The 18,153-nt window shown below is 43.3% G+C and overlaps 1 protein-coding gene across 1 annotated transcript; it reads left to right on the top strand.

Annotated features, from left to right (window-relative positions):
• The first annotated feature begins 10,832 nt into the window (after positions 1-10,832).
• Positions 10,833-17,595, top strand: LOC121544437 (extracellular tyrosine-protein kinase PKDCC). Its single transcript, XM_041854375.2, has 7 exons — positions 10,833-11,476; positions 12,200-12,316; positions 13,682-13,953; positions 15,142-15,221; positions 15,567-15,674; positions 16,533-16,709; positions 17,020-17,595. The coding sequence occupies exons 1-7, from the start codon at positions 10,883-10,885 to the stop codon at positions 17,124-17,126; spliced, it is 1,455 nt and encodes a 484-aa protein (XP_041710309.2). The 5' UTR covers positions 10,833-10,882; the 3' UTR covers positions 17,127-17,595.
• The last annotated feature ends 558 nt before the right edge of the window (positions 17,596-18,153 follow it).

Genomic DNA, 18,153 nt, shown 5'->3' with positions numbered 1-18,153 from the left:
ATGCAATGCTTTATTGTCACAAACGTTGAGAGACGGGTCAGCGTGAAAAGCGTACATGTTTATTTCACCCAATAAACAACGTAACGTGAAGTCCAAAGGGCTATACAAATACCAGCCTAAACAGGAACAAGATCCCCCAATACACAGTAGGCAATGGGCTACTTAAGTATGATCCCCAATCAGAGACAACGAGCGACAGCTGTCTCTGATTGGGAATCACACCTGGCCAAACCTAGAAACACAACCTAGCACTGCAACATAGAAATAGACTAACTAGAACATAAACATAGAATATATAACATAGAAACTCACGCCCTGACCAAACCAACTTAAGACAACAGGCCTCTCAAGGCCAGGGCGTGACATTTATTATAAATGTAGAACGTAGCAAACCCCACCGTATACCCTCAAGGTGCGTACAATATGCAGAAACACATTGGTATCAGAAGTGGGATTCTCTGCTTACAATAACAGGGCCACAAATGTGTAACTGCATATCATTACAAGGTGGTGATCTTCTTATGTATGCAGGACGACTGTGCAACTTATCTTTTTTTTCTTTAGCACATTTGAACACTCTTGGTTTTACATCATTTATCCTCGACCACGATCGCCTATTGTTTTGATGCATTTGGTACTATAGTCTAGCCTCTGGAGCGGCACTGGTGGCTCACAGGCTAACTTGTCTCATCCAGAATTGAATATTTATTGTTGTGGTTGGTTTGTGTTGGCTACTGAATAAGCAGGCAGCTGATGCCACATAGGGAAGTTTGACAAGGGTACCCGAGTGGCAGTGGATGCACATATCTGGGTACTGTTTTCTATTTTCCACCTCTCCTTTACTAACAGTCTCTATGCATGTGCAAACCTTAAAGAATAACTTGTTTAGAAAGGCATTGCATAGAAGTTAGACGGTGTTTATTGTGCAAGAGACTGTACACTGACTACAGGATCTTTCAACTATTACATCCAGGGGTTGTCACTCCCTCCTACTGTGTCAATAACAAGTGTTTGGCTTACCATTATGAAATAGACAAAACACGTCTTGTGCCTTTTTGGACCAAAATAGGTATTTTTTGCATTATGAAGTGCAAGCTTTCCATATACCAGACCCAAATAGGTGATGCCATCTTTCTTCTCCCCAGTAACCTCTGAAAAGAAAATGCAGAGGGCAGCGTTTTTTGGAGCTCAGACTACTTTAAAATCCATTTAGTGACTTCCCTTTTTGCAACCCCACAAAAATGCACAGTATCTCCAGAAAAAAAACGTTGATGCAGAACATTTACGCCTCGATCACACCGACAGCGTCATTGCATTTTTGGTACACCAGAATGACATTCATTTCCAATGGAACGCTGCGTTTGCCTTGCAGCATTGCGTTGGAGAGGCAGTTGCAGTGCGTTCAGTGTGGTGCATACGTTGGATTTATCGAATTTATGCGTCAAACTGTATGCGTAGATGGCTTGACAGAAATGGTAGCAGAAGGTGAATGTTGAACTTATGTTGCACACATATCCAGATGATGCTGCGTACCATTTTGCGCAATGACGCTGTCGGTGTGATCAAGGCGTTAGGGCCAGTTTCCCAAATACAGATTAAGCCTATTCCTGGACTTCAGGATTAGATTTAATCTGTGTTTGGGAAACCAAACTTTAGCATAATTCCCTGGTGATTCCTAAGTGTTTGTAGTTCCCTAATCCACAAGTCATACCAGTTAATCAGTATCAATGTTGAGTGAATTGTATCATATACCATATGTAGCTAACCATATCTACTACATACAGTGGGCACTGTAGTGACAGTGATGTGAATCACATCTATAAAAAAAATAACTGGCATGGTGGAGTTTTGCCCTGTAGATTTGTGGTTTCCCCTGAGCCGAGCCTACAGTAGGCTATTGTGTCAGCAATGTCATATACAGATCTGCATTATTCAGACTTCAGAGAGCATAAAGAGTGGATGGCCGAGGAATACCAAATATCTCTGGATCCTGGGAGATTGTGGATGGAAGTGAATGTGGGAGTGGATTCAGTGGATAAATTGTACACTGAGTATACCAAACATAAAGAACACCATGTTAGCATGTTGACTCTAATGCTTCCCACAGTTGTGTCAAGTTGGCTGAATGTCTTTTGGATGGTGAACCATTCTTGATACACATAGGAAACTGTTGAGCGTGAAAAACCCAGCAGCGTTGCAGTTCTTGACACAAACCGGTGCGCATGGGCATAGCATCTACTACCATACCCCGTTCAAAGGCACTTAAATAATTGTCTTAAAAATCCTTCTTTAACCTGTCTCCTCCACGTCATCTACACTGATCGGAGTGGATTTAACAAGTGACATCAATAGCTTTCACCTGGATTCACCTGGTAAATCTATGTCATGAAAAGAGCAGGTGTTCTTAATGTTTTGTATACTCAGTGTATTTCTTGCAATAGGCTGCTACACTGTACCAAATATTGACTATTACATTACAACCAAGCATACTCTGGGGAGATATTGGTTGCTATAATAGAGCATTTGAGAACACATTTTACAAAAACAAAACAATGGATTTGTCATCCCCCCAAAAATAGAACATTTATGATTCCAGGTTAGTCTGCTCTTGATTTATAATACATGTTAGCAGTGGCTCATTTGTAAGCTGTAATAAATACAAGACTGAGGAATAGGACTATGAGAAATCCATGTCGCTGTAGTGTATCAAGTGCTTACAAACACACAGGTAATTGATATTAATTGATAGACTGATTGATATACACTGACATAGTAATCATAGATGGACAAAGCACCAATACAAATGTATATTCGGGCTAATAATGCGAGGAATAATTTGACAGCCGACTAGACTAACACCGTGCTATTTGCGGTTAACAGAAAACGAAAGGGCTACGTACCTTTGAGAATTCTCCTGTGCAGGTCTTTCAGTGCTTGGCGAATCCATGACTATATCATTCGCGCTCTCATCAGTGATAGAGCAACTATCCATTCTCAGTTACATTTCTCCTTATTAAACCACTGTCCAAAATTGCCAACTGTGAAATTGACTATTATTTAGGCTCGTGTTCACTAGGAATAGTTATATCGGTTTTAATTTCTACAACGGCAAAAAAGGATAGATGAACGTTTGAGTAGCCTATCTGCCACAGCCTGGTTTACTATTGGTCGACGCGGTGTGATGACTTGAGGGTGGTGCTGACGGATACAGTATGACACGGATATAATGTATCGATACTGCCTACATTGTCTGTTACAACCTTCTCTCTTCCTCTTTATCTATTATTTTCCTTTGTATAGAAGCTGACATAAAGCCATGCACCTGTATCCTATGTCTGAATAATTTAGTGTGGTTAATAAAGTATTGTCACATAACTAGCCTATATAACAGGCAATACTATCCTTTTAGATCAGATTTGCAGAAGCAATTGTCAAATTACACCTTGTTGGTGTAAATACAATACATAAGACATAGGCCTATTACTAAATAAATTATAAGCTACACCTAATATTTTTGAATTGTGGTCCCAAATGTTTAGATTTGGGATACAATCTTAGTTTTGCTTCCAAATAGAATTGCAGTACTCCATTAATTAAAGTATATCTCCAGCTCATATTCCTAGGCGGTAAACTGTAGTTCTACCACTACGTAGCCATCAGGTGATGACGCTTTTCTGCTGATACACACTCTACTGTCCTTTGATGACCTGTAGTCAGAAAAGGCACCTGGGACCAGAGAGGGAGAGATAGTGTGCTCTTCCTAGGGTTACTCCATCTTCATAAAGATATAATGTAGGCTGCTCTGGTGAATGATCAGTGGCATGCCAGCTGGTCTGTGTCTACAGATTAATCATAATGCAGACACCTCATCATCACTGATGCTATTAGTGTAGGCTGGAGGAAAGATCAATGGTGTTTTTGACACTGAGAGGCACCCAGTGAACATAATTGGTTGAAAATACATTTTTTAAACGTCGTTTGCACTGTCTGCCATAGAAACACAGTCTGAAATCATCCTTTATCAATGACTTATCAATGTTTCCAAAAAATGTGATTTCAACGGTCCAATCAAAGCAGTGCCTTTCCTAGAGAAACCATTACTTTTTGATGTAGGCCTTAGCGCTGAGATTCATAGATTACTGACTATAACATTTGAAATATGCCTACAGACTAGCGTATTATGTCAAGAACTTGTTGATGTATTTCAAAATTAGATATACAGTGGGGAGAACAAGTATTTGATACACTGCCGATTTTGCAGGTTTTCCTACTTACAAAGGATGTAGAGGTCTGTAATTTTTATCATAGGTACACTTCAACTGTGAGAGACGGAATCTAAAACAAAAATCCAGAAAATCACATTGTATGATTTTTAAGTAATTAATTTGCATTTTATTGCATGACATAAGTATTTGATACATCAGAAAAGCAGAACTTAATATTTGGTACAGAAACCTTTGTTTGCAATTACAGAGATCATACGTTTCCTGTAGGTCTTGACCAGGTTTTCACACACTGCAGCAGGGATTTTGGCCCACTCCTCCATACAGACCGACGCGCACCCCTGGCTTGGTGCGGGGAGCAGGAACAGGCCGGACCGGGCTGGCGACGCGCACCACTGGTTTGGTGTGAGGGGCAGGAACAGGCCGGACCGGGCTGGCGACGCGCACCACTGGTTTGGTGCGAGGGGCAGGAACAGGCCGGACCGGGCTGGCGACGCGCACCACTGGTTTGGTGCGAGGGGCAGGAACAGGCCGGACCGGGCTGGCGACGCGCACCACAGGCTTGGTGCGAGGGGCAGGAACAGGCCGGACCGGGCTGGCGACGCGCACCACTGGCTTGGTGCGAGGGGCAGGAACAGGCCGGACCGGGCTGGCGACATGCACCACAGGCTTAGTGCGGGGAGCAGGAACGGGCCGGACCGTACTGGGAACACACACCACTGGCCTTGTGCGGGAATCAGGAACGGGCCGGACCGGACTGGTGACACACACCACTTCCTTGGTGCGAGGAACGGGACTGGGTTTCCTTCTAAACCTCCGCTCCCTCTGCTGCCTAACCAGTTCCTCTCGCCGTGCCTCTACACTCTCCCTCTCCCTCATGACCAATAGCCCCCGTAACCTGGTGGCCTCCTCTCCTAGTCGGCAGATTCGCCCTGTAGCTGCCTCCTGCTGCTCCGTCATCCACGCCGTGTGCCATCGTCGGCGCGGTTGGGGTTGCCTCTCGCGTGTCCGTCGTCGGCGCGGTTGGCGCCGTTTCTCCTCTCCTGCCTGGGCATTTACCTTTGCCCATGGCCCTCTGCCCGCGAAGATCTCCTCCCAAGACCACCATTTGCCCACCTGCGACATCGCCATCTTCTCCTCCTGGGCATGCTGCTTGGTCCTCTTATGGTGGGATCTTCTGTCACGATCGTTGACTGAAGACACGGACCAAGGCGCAGCGTGATAAGCGTACATACTTTAATTGTACTTACACGAACAAAAACAACAAACAAACGATACGTGAAGTCCTAGGTTATACACAACAAACCAAACGGAACAAGATCCCACAAAGACTAGTGCAAAACAGGCTGCCTAAATATGGTCCCCAATCAGAGACAACGAGCTACAGCTGCCTCTGATTGGGAACCACCCCGGCCAACATAGATCAAAACGATCTAGAACGAAAACATAGAAAAACTAAACATAGAAAAATCCACACCCTGGCTCAACATTTAAGAGTCCCCAGAGCCAGGGCGTGACAACATCCAGTCTGTAAATAAGCTGTGAGGTTTGATCTTGTCTTGAGGCTAATGCCCCCAGCTCACTAAAGTCGCTATATCCCCAGCCCGCCTATAGCTTTGTCTGCTCCAGATAAGGGGTGGACCTGAACCGACACCCATGGTAATTTCCCGTGGCAGATCTCTTCCGAGTGGGTAGTGATGCGAGCAATTTATATTCATTTATTTACAGCTCAAGACTGAGAGGAAAGATTTCCCTAATAGGGGAGAACGATACAAGTGGTTCCCAAAGGCAAGATGTTGCTTATGAACAAGAGATAGGAAGATAAAGGGGTAAGGAGTACAAAAAGGCATGCTCTCAGAATTTTGATGATTGTTCCCAAATGAACAACATTACCTGAGTATATTATATATTTCAGTAAGGAAAGTGTGAACTGTGAACATTTCACAATGAATCATCTCGTCTGACCTTCAGTCTAGGATAGAGAGTAATGGTTAATAATTCAGCTATGTTACATGTTTAATACCATTAGACCTATAGTTACTGATTCCAAACAGAACTGCTGTGCTTTCATTTAAGTAGAGCTCCAGTTTATTTCCCCAGCACCGGCAATTGGCTAGCTGTTTTCCTCTGCAACAGAAGATGATGCCATTTTGCTGATGAATACTGTGGGGTGCTAGTCTGATGACCGTCAAAAAGGCCTCCTAAAACAGACAAAGTTAGAAAAGTGTGCCGCTATGGTTACTTCATCCATCTGTATGAAGATGTTTACCTTCATTATCTCAAAGAATGATTCATTCTTTTTATTTTATAGTAATTAAGAAATCTCATTTGACTGTTAGTTTGATAATTTTCTAACTGTTCTTTTCAATGTAAAGTGTGTGACACTGGTGTGGGCAAAGGTGTCCTCAGACTAAATACTCTCCTTATCCCTTTTCAGAATGAATGATTTTAATAACATGCTAAGTCAATCACTACTGTATAAGATATGCAGTGCCTGAAAAAAGTTTGGACACACCTACTCATTCAGGGGTTTTTCTTTATTTGTACTATTTTCTACATTGTAGAATAATAGTGAAGACATCAACACTATGAAATAACACATATGGAATCATGTAGTAACCAAAAAACTGTTGAACAAATCAAAATCTATTTTATATTTGAGATTCTTCAAAGTAGCCACCCTTTGCCTTGATGACAACTTTGCACACTCTTGGCATTCTCTCAACCAGCTTCATGAGGTAGTCACCTGGAATGCATTTCAGTTGACAGGTGTGCCTTGTTAAAAGTTAATTAGTGGAATTTCTTTACTTCTTAATGCATTTGAGCCAATCAGTTGTGTTGTGACAAGGTACCCTATTTTGTAAAATACCAAGTCCATATTATGGCAAGAACAGCTCAAATAAGCAAAGAGAAATGACAGTCCATCATTACTTTAAGACATGAAGGTCAGTCTAGGCACTGGTGTACCACACACACCCTTAGCCCCCGCAAGGCGGAGAGACACACAGGAAATTAGCTATAAAACTGCAAAATGTTCTCTCAGCTTCATGGCAAAATGTGTAGAATAGCAGTAAATTAGCTTTAAAAATGTAAGATTCTCTCATCCTCATAGTAAAATGTGTGGAATAGCCAACCAGGTCACCCGTGATACAAGTCAATATTCGACATCCTCCATGTTTGAGGACGTCGGGAGATGACATGGAAACCGGCCACTACGGGCAACAGTAAGCGCCGTTACCTTCAAGTAGGCATGCTCAGTCCTTTTGGGGCGGAGACTAGTGACAAGAAATGTGTAAATATATAGCAGTAAAGAATGTGGTCTTGAATATCCTGTGACATTTTTCTCTCCTGTTAATCTTGAATTAGGCTTTATATGCATTTAATAAAAAACGCACCTGTGCGTCAATCTAAGTAGCATTAAAAAAAAATCCCAGTCAAAATCAGTCAGTTTAAGCTAGAGATATCATTTTTTTTGCATGGGCTGCGTCTCAATCCACAGCATCCGCCTACAGTATGTCAGCCTTCCGCATCTGCGGTGGAAGGTGGCCGAGCTACAGCAGTGTTTGTCACACCATGAGATATCCCGAAAATCGGTCTTCTTATGAAAACGTCTGTACCGAATGGTTTGGCTTACAAACTAATATGACCCTACTATGGAAAGGGGAGACTCTCACAAACCCAATGGTGTACGACCTCCACAAGTGTCACGGGACTCGTCTGAAGGCAACCCATACAATCGAATGGAAGAATTTGGAGCTAGTTTTGTGCTAGCAAAAATATGGGGTTAAATATGTGTCTTAAAAAACTCAAATACTTCCTGAGCTTTGTTATATATCCTAGATATAGGAAAGACACTTCACAACCTTATTCCTTATGATAAATTTTTTGTCTTTTTTGCCATTTATGAATATGTTATTCAATGTGTTTCTATGGGCTATAGTAGTAAAGGCCAAATTCAATATTTAAAAGGTATATATACACTGCTCAAAAAAATAAAGGGAACACTTAAACAACACAATGTAACTCCAAGTCAATCACACTTCTGTGAAATCAAACTGTCCACTTAGGAAGCAACACTGATTGACAATACATTTCACAGGCTGTTGTGCAAATGGAATAGACAACAGGTGGAAATTATAGGCAATTAGCAAGACACCCCCAATAAAGGAGTGGTTCTGCAGGTTGTGACCACAGACCACTTCTCAGTTCCTATGCTTCCTGGCTGATGTTTTGGTCACTTTTGAATGCTGGCGGTGCTTTCACTCTAGTGGTAGCATGAGACGGAGTCTACAACCCACACAAGTGGCTCAGGTAGTGCAGCTCATCCAGGATGGCACATCAATGCAAGCTGTGGCAAGAAGGTTTGCTGTGTCTGTCAGCGTAGTGTCCAGAGCATGGAGGAGCTACAAGGAGACAGGCCAGTACATCAGGAGACGTGGAGGCTGTAGGAGGGCAACAACCCAGCAGCAGGACTGCTACCTCCGCCTTTGTGCAATGAGGAGCAGGAGGAGCACTGCCAGAGCCCTGCAAAATGACCTCCAGCAGGCCACAAATGTGCATGTGTCTGCTCAAACGGTCAGAAACAGACTCCATGAGGGTGGTATGAGGGCCCGACGTCCACAGGTGGGGGTTGTGCTTACAGCCCAACACCGTGCAGGACGTTTGGCATTTGCCAGAGAACACCAAGATTGGCAAATTCGCCACTGGCGCACTGTGCTCTTCACAGATGAAAGCAGGTTCACACTGAGCACATGTGACAGACGTGACAGAGTCTGGAGACGCCGTGGAGAACGTTCTGCTGCCTGCAACATCCTCCAGCATGACCGGTTTGGCGGTGGGTCAGTCATGGTGTGGGGTGGCATTTCTTTGGGGGCCGCACAGCCCTCCATGTGCTCGCCAGAGGTAGCCTGACTGCCATTAGGTACCGAGATGAGATCCTCAGACCCCTTGTGAGACCATATGCTGGTGCGGTTGGCCCTGGGTTCCTCCTAATGCAAGACAATGTTAGACCTCATGTGGCTGGAGTGTGTCAGCAGTTCCTGCAAGAGGATGGCATTGATGCTATGGACTGGCCCGCCCGTTCCCCAGACCTGAATCCAATTGAGCACATCTGGGACATCATGTCTCGCTCCATCCACCAACGCCACGTTGCACCACAGACTGTCCAGGAGTTGGCGGATGCTTTAGTCCAGGTCTGGGAGGACATCCCTCAGGAGACCATCCGCCACCTCATCAGGAGCATGCCCAGGCGTTGTAGGGAGGTCATACAGGCATGTGGAGGCCACAGACACTATTGAGCCTCATTTTGACTTGTTTTAAGGACATTACATCAAAGTTGGATCAGCCTGTAGTGTGGTTTTCCACTTTAATTTTGAGTGTGACTCCAAATCCAGACCTCCATGGGTTGATACATTTGATTTCCATTGATAATTTTTGTGTGATTTTGTTGTCAGCACATTCAACTATGTAAAGAAAAAAGTATTTAATAAGATTATTTCATTCATTCAGATCTAGGATGTGTTATTTTAGTTTTCCCTTTATTTTTTGAGCAGTGTATATACAGTGGATTCGGAAAGTATTCAGTCCCCTTGACTTTTTCCACATTTTATTACGTTACAGCCTTATTCTAAAATGGTTCATACCCAAGAAGACTTGAGGCTGTAATTGCCGCCAAAGGTGCTTCAACAAATTACTGAGTAAAGGGCCTGAATACTTATGTAAATGTGATATTTCCGTTTTTCACCTCCCTGACCAAGGCCCATCTCCCCTGATTGCTCAGTTTGACCGGCCAGCCGGCCAGCTCTAGGAAGAGTCTTGGTGGTTCCAAACTTCTTCCATTTAAGATTGATTGAGGCGACTGTGTTCTTGGGGACCTTCAATGCTGCAGAAATGTTTTGGTACCCTTCCCCAGATCTGTGCCTTGACACAATCCTGTCTCGGAGCTCTACGGACAATTCCTTCGACCTCTTGGCTTGGTTTTTGCTCTGACGTGCACTGTCAGGCATGGGACCTTATATAGACAGGTGTGTGCCTTTCCAAATCATGTCCAATCAATTTAATTTACCACAGGTGGACTCCAATCAAGTTATAGAAACATCTCAAGGATGATCAATGTATGCACCTGAGCTCAATTTCGAGTCTCATAGCAAAAGGTCTGAATACTTATGTAAATAAGGTATGTGTGTTTTTTATTCGTAATAGATTTGCCAAAAAAATTAAAAACCTGTTTTCGCTTTGTTATTATGGGGTATTGTTGGTAGATTGATGAGTGAAAAAAAATGATTTTATCTATTTTAGAATAAGGCTGTAATGTAACAAAATGTGGAAAAAGGGAAGGGGTCTGAATACTTTTCCGAATGCACTGTATACCTAAAGGGGTCCAAAATGCAATATCAAATAGCTAAATGATTCAAGTTATGACCATCTTAAAATAATTCCATATGTTAAAGGGGTCCTAAAATTCAAAATCATTGACACACACATTACTCATCACCAGCTAAATCAGGGGCGGGATTTTACTTTTAAGGGAAGACACGCCTCTGGTGGGCGTGCCTCAAGAGGTGAAAACAACGAGCTCAACCTTTCTCCATAGTCATTAGTACAGAAGAGGTCTCTCGTCCGATTGAATTAAGTGCGTGTTCATTTTACCCGCGCACGAAATGTCCACGATGGGCAGCCCTCTGTGCACCGCGGTACTTTTAGCTTTTCTGGTCTTTTCTTTAAGACTTTTTGTGAACAGTTGGCACAGAGTTCATAAAGGAATGTTTGCCAATGGAACTATTGAGGATGATTTTGTTATGGAGCGTAACGGATTAGTTCATGAACTCAACGAAAAACGCAAGGAAATCCTTTCTTTCCTCATCTCTTCTGGGGTAAAGAGGTTATTGGATGAATCGGGACACTTTGGGCAGCACCAATCATTTGAAAGTAACCATTTGGATATTAGTTTGGATAATGAGAGTGAAGTTTCCAGTGGATCTATTAGAATAAATAAGGATCATATTGGCTGTGATCAGCTTGTTGATATGAAAGCTGTGGATATCCTTGGCTCGGGCTATACCAAAATAGTGCTTGAAGTTGTGCTATCGGAGGGACAGTCTGTGGCATTGAAAACCGTGTACGATCAAGGAACTGACATGGCGAGATGTCTCGAGGATTTTAAAGACCCCTTGGGCTGTCACGAGCTCGTGTCTTTTAAACTGAAAAAAGAAATAGTTTTATTGCAAAGACTGCAACATCCAAATATCATAAAGGTACGTGAATAAAGTATTATTTATTCAATAAATAATTAGTCTAAGGTAAAAAAATTGAATTTAACTTTATTGATCTCCAGGGGGTATAGGCTAATCAAGGTGTCAGAGGCTTACATACATCACAAACACAGAACATACACGTTACAAACAACATGGCCTACCGTTCTAGAAACCTACAAACTTCAACCGCATTGATGCTACTTTGCTGTCTATTTAAGGAGCTAACTGCTTCTCAGGCCTATCTGCTCTGCTGCTTGTGTAATATCCTTAAAAAGCCTCATTGCATCTGTAGGACATTCCCATGTAATTCAATTAAACCTCTTGAACCTCCCCTGACCTTGGGTCGCAGTTCTGCATCAGCAGCTGGAGGAGATACAATGTCCCTCTCTGTCTGTTAACCTGGAATATGTATAAAAAATCCCCAAAGTCTATTTAATCAATCCATTATGGTCAAATGTGCAACTTGAATGTAAACAATCCTAACCTGTTTACAGGCTACTGTGTAACAGTTTAATGAATACCTTCATGAACACACTTTAACGTAATCTCTGTAATAGGCCAGAGTAGAACACCACATTTTACTGGTTTGTCCTGAGAACAACTGGTTTGATACAGTTATGCTGCGCTCTCATCATTTTCTCCCAATTCTTTACTAGCTTACATTTCCGGTGTTAGGTTTACTGTGACACTAATAATGCAGTATAACCTATTTCCCTACTGCAGCTCCGAGGTCACTGCGAGGACAGTGTGGGGGCAGGAGGCATCACAGCCATCCTGGAGCAGGGCTTGCCACTACAGATGATCCAGCTCCTACAGAGCCCCTGGGAGGAACGCTTTCGGGTAAGAAGACCACTAGGCCCTCTGTCTCTCTCTGCTCTCTCTCTCACTCACACACACACACAATCTCGTCTCTCTCTACCACCCTTGTCCTCCTCCACATCCCTGGAGAGAGTGTTAATCAGGAGTGGCCCGCCCCCTGGCTCCCTCTGGGGCATACCTGGGGTGGGGATGGGGGTGGATGATAGGGGATGGGGGTGGAGAAGGAGCTGCTGTTGGAGGATGACATTCTTAGCCTGGAGTGGATTAACCCAGGCCCCATCTCCATTCCAACTGGGCCTAATCAAATACTCTGAAGGACAGATGTCTGCGTTCAGGGGGATCTCGAATGTCGGCCCCCTCTTCTCGCGCCTTAAGCCCTCTACGATCTTCTAGTGTGCGTAGTGCGTACCAATGTACGTCAATGTGTGTGTGACACTGATAGTGTGTGTGTGACACTGATAGTGTGTGCATGTGCGTGTGCATGTGTGCGAGGGAGCATGCATGGGGTGCGCATGCGTATACGCACAGAAGTGTTGTTGTTTGCAAGTATGTACGCGTTATAACACATGGCGACGAGTCCTTCAGGCCAAGTCATTTCGAGCATCCACGAAAGTGAGGAATCAGTAACAATGAGCAACAGCAGGGGTGAGGTGTTAAAGGAACACTTATTTCAACATGCCTGATCCCTTGGAGCAAAACGCTCCACTGCTGTAGGGTGTACAGTCATTCAAAAAGGGGTTTGGTTTCCCCTACCTCTGTTTTAGTAGTGCTGCACTGAGAGACGTTCGACAGACTCGCCTGGTTACCCAATGTCCCAACTATGTTTGCAGTGTGACCAAATCATTTTCTGCCGCGTCAACGCATGCCGAATGCTACTCGTTCCATTTCTTTGTGGGCTGTGCCAACTCGATACTTGTTTCGCCGCTTTGTTTCATCTTGACCATTCTTCTATGGCTCATGTTATACAGGAATGAAGTAGTAAGCCTAGATGTGATATGAAGCAGCAACTGCAGAAATGTCCTGAAAAAGCAGTGTGACACAAGAAGAGTCTGTGTGCAATATGATCTGTTTTCTTTTTCTTTCCTTTTTAGAGTGGGTAACACTTTACAAGACGTTGCTCATAAACCTGTGTAGTAACCTTGTAATTACACGTGTAACAACAATGTATTAGCAAGTTGTTACACAACATTTTAGTATTTTCTTGCACACATTTTTTACATACCACAGGACATAGGCGAAAGAGCAGACAGCCACAATAATACTATCACATACGATGACATCGTCCTCATATATCACCAAGTACATATGACATATACTGTACATGTCAAAGGTATACAATGACAACCATAATGTCAACAACATCCAACCTGTACATTTTTCCCTCAGGTTTGTTTGGGCCTGGTGAGGCTCCTCCACTACCTCTCCCACTCCCCTCTGGGCTCTGTGGCTCTGTTGGACTTCCAGCCCCGTCAGTTTGTCATGGTATCTGGGGAGCTGAAGCTCACAGACCTGGATGACGCCAGCGTGACGGAGCCCGCCTGTCAGGTGGACCAGGACTGCGTCTTACAGTTCCCCCTCCGCAACTTCAGCCTGCCCTGCACGGACCAGGGAGTGTGTGAGGGCCTCAACGAGATGAGGAATCGTTACAACGCCTACAGGTAATACAGCTGCACTCCCATTGTTAGGCTACATTTTCAAGTGTTTTGCAAGGTGGGTGAGATGTCATTGCTGCACTCCTTGGGCTAGTTTCCCAGATCCAGATGAAACCGAAGCTTCTGCTAGACTAAAAAACATGCTCAACGGAGAATCTTCAATAACCAGGTTTCCATCCAACCATTTCATGCTGGTACAATTTTATAAATGCCGACAGACAATTTGTTCGTTCGACATGGTGGGATCTTTTTTGTCTGTAAAATTAATTATGCGAGAAATGGCAGTGGAAATGTCTTTATGCACAAATATTGATATAATAACCATCATATCTAAGTAAACTTGGAGTCACGCGATGACATGTTGTGTGGTCCTCCCACTACGACTCAGGAAACCATGCAGTTCATTAGGCTACAGATGAAATAAGGGAGATGAAAGTGCACTTGATTAGCTTGATGCTTGATGCTCCTTTAAATATTGAGGGTCTTATTCTGGTGACATGATGATTAATGCTTGGCGGCTGTTTGACAAATAAAAATAATATTGCTGTTATCCATAATAATCTTGTAATGTAGGTAGCCTACCCGCACTGTATCTGCGAGCTGTTGGCTAGAGTGCACGTGCCAAGACCAGAGTGGGCATGTTTGCTATATAACACAACAGTTTTTGTGACAGAACCATCAGTAGTGTTGAAAATGCAATGGAAACCCATTTAACTTTTTCATTCGGTACATAGGAATTTAACTGCAAAAGTTATTTTTATGTGCACTACGTCATCACGCACATACTTTTATCCATAATAAGTCCGTTTGATAGAAACACATCTCTGGTGGGAAAATTTGCATATTATTTTATGCAGATTTTAGAATATTTGCATGAAAATCTGTCGCAAATTGGATTGAAACCTAGTTATGGAAAGTGACATTTGTCCTGCTTGATCTTAATCTTAAAACAAACAAAAAACAAGCATTGGAAAGGTGGGTGAGATGTATCATAGCCCCACTCTTTGATGGTTTAGCTAGATCATTCCTCGCTTTGTTCCGTGACAGTGCCATTTTGTAGGCTACATGTATTCACTCATGATTCTGCCAGGTTTACTGCACACTTGCTTTAATACCGTGATGAAGAGTCAACGTTTCATGAAATATGTGATGGGACTTGTCTAAATGAGAAATGTTTCTTTTACACTGCCTCAGGTATTTTTTCACCTACCTGCTGCCTCACCAAGCCCCGCCTGCTCTGAGACATCTGGTGGATCACATCATGAACTCAACGGGTGAGGACTGGAGTAGATGGAACATGACCCGCCATTACTATTAATCATTTGGAAAGACCTAATATGGCCCTTTCATATGTCATGTTAGAGCCTAGAGTTTTTCCCTAACCATGTGCGCCTGACTAGAAAAACTTTAGGCCCTAGTTGGAGTTTGTCATACACTTCCATGTGAACAATACCATTTACCCCACATATGAACATAACTAGAGCCAGGTGTTTTGACCGACCACATTGGCCTTTCCAGGAAAAACGAATTGTTCACATTTGACCAAGCGTATGACCAATTCCAGTGGTGTTTCCACTCATACCTTTTCTGTGCTGACCTGTTCCGCTGTGTTTCTCCAGGAGAGCTGAAAGGTGATGTGAATGACACTCTGGAAGCCTTTGAAGACATGTTCCATCTGTACAAATCCGGCCTGCACCTGGACAACATGCCTCCGTCAATAATCAGAGGTATGACGTGAACCTTTGATTTTTTGGTCTAAATGACTTTTACAGTGCTCCAGACCCCTCCCCTCCAAACTCTCCAACCCTTCACTCTATGAAAATTAATAACTAAATGACTGGCCCAGATCCTGCAGCTGTATTTTCCATGCTCAAGCTGCTCAATGGTTTATACAGCTACATTATAAATAGTAATCAAAGTAAGCCTGGGAAGTGGATTGAGTGGACTGAGTCTGGAAATATAAAGGAATGTTTTAGACCAACATTGTTGTGATGTATTAACACTGTAAACTGCTAGGTTCTGGCAAAGGAGTTCTAAAAAGGAACTGTAGTTCTCCAGTACGTGTCTTCAGTCACAGGCAAAACTGATTCCTGGGCCTATAGATCATATGAATGGTCTGCGTATGTTGACTTAGAGTACTATTTTTAGTGAACATTTCATCATGAGTATCTGGAACTCCATAGACATAGGATCACTGTCCAAGACTTAAAATAAAACAGATAACCCCAATGTCTTCCCTTTTTCCAGATGATTTTCTTCTACAGAGTGTTCATATAAAGAACCTTAAAGTGACCCTCTGTTTGCTGCACTAATGCCCCAACTGGAGCGCTTGTTCCCCTATTAATATGCCCCCCAACATTTTTAACCCCTGCCTTGTAGGTTTAGGTGAAGGAGTACCAATGGAGAAACTTGACACCCCTGCCATCTTCCCCTCACTGTGAATGAGTTGACTTCTGTTCTGATGTTGGGTTGGAGGGGGGGCAGGCGCTCCTAATTCGCGGCCCATGCTAATGTTTAGCAGATGGGTTTGGCCCAGGCCCCACAATGTCTCTGAAAGACTCTGGTGTTTCTTCTCACCCCATTAGATTATGCAGTCATGAAAGGTATGAGCACCTCTGGAAATATGGAATACAGATGCTGGCCCTCGTACAACCACCAAGGCTGCGTGCTGTCGGTGCACAACGCCAAGGAGGCGGCCTTCATCTGTAACTCCCTTCCTCAGTGCACTAGCTTCAGCCTGAGCGACCAGAGGACTTGGACAGGTTAGTGTCACTGACCGTCAGCCTTGAGGCATTGACCGAACTGTGGTTGTCATCTGGAGTGGAATTTGACAATTATTTATCTTCGGGAACTCCTAGTTGTCATTAATAATCATGCCTAAAGCATTCACATTATACCCCTTAATACTTTAAGTGCTAGGTAAACATTTCTGAGTGCTCTCTTTATTAAACATTTGGCCTTTAAACCTGATATCAAGCTATCAAGTTCCAGTTGAGATGTACTGTAATTCTGAGTCACTGAGGAACTTTACTTTGGCATTTTTGTTATTTCTTTGCCTTTGCTTGTCTGCAGGACGGCTCCTCGCCTCGTTCCAAAGTGGTTTCAGACATCTGGTTCCAGATGGGAACTCGGAGGTGTATTTGAAAAAGACCAAAGCATCACCAGGAACTACGGTGTAGGGAGTGGGACAACAGGAGTTGGGAATGCGGGGAGGGTGTTTTTGAAGCGAATGAATGAATGTGATATATTTATAGGGCTTTTGTTCATTGGCTCGTTTGATCTGGCTGCCAATCCTGCGTGCTGCCAATAACTATTTAATGGGATGCGCCATGAAACTTTGTGGCTTGGCGTAGGGATACAGGTTTGTGCATCGAGGGCTGCACATGGTAACAAGCATATAAGTGCTTACAGCAGTCAGCCTAGATGATTACAACCATTCCAGTCCCCAGTAGTTGTCTTTGATTTTGCCATATTTGATGTTAAATATAGTTATCATTACATTGTTTGTGTATAATATGTGCACCTTGTGGGTGTGAACCTGTTTAACTTTTTCAATGAAAGAGATTCTGTTCAATGACAGTTCATTCTGTACTTGATGTTCTGTACTTTGTTATTATGGTTGTTTTATATTATAAATACTTTAATATATTTTGTTGTTTCAGAGTCTGTCTTTGTGAAACGGGATGCAATTCAAATGCTTGGATTAATTTGAACTAATAGCATATTCTATTCTTGTTAGTGTCACTATAGGAATTGATCTGCTCTATACCCTACTCCAACAACCAATCACATATCACACAATGTGTGGGCGTGTGTATGCACTGCTTTCAGCCCCCTCTTCCCACAATCTGTTACCCATTTCAAAGGGGGGAGATCCCAAGCCATACTGTGCTCTGCAAAGTTTACAAAAGCCCAGGGAATGCATGCCAATAATCACTTGCCGGGTCATTATGGGGCTTAATTAATACATGTAAATGTTCCTTGTTTTCAGGCTCTTTCTCATGGAACAGGCCCATAATACAAAGGAGCCCTAAGAACAATTCAGAGTAAATCTCCTTTTAGCACACAAATGGGACCAACCATCTGCCCTGTTTTGGGGAGCTCCATTGAGTTCCATTGAGAGGTGTAGGTATTGATGATATGCAGAGCCAGAGATAAGCTAAAATAGCTAAGGCCTGGGGTTGGCCTGGTAGGCCAGGTTCTGGA

The sequence above is a fragment of the Coregonus clupeaformis genome, chromosome 29 (assembly GCF_020615455.1).
Source record: "Coregonus clupeaformis isolate EN_2021a chromosome 29, ASM2061545v1, whole genome shotgun sequence".
In the NCBI taxonomy this organism is placed as follows: Eukaryota; Metazoa; Chordata; class Actinopteri; order Salmoniformes; family Salmonidae; genus Coregonus; species Coregonus clupeaformis.
This window is presented reverse-complemented; position numbering and strand designations above follow the sequence as displayed.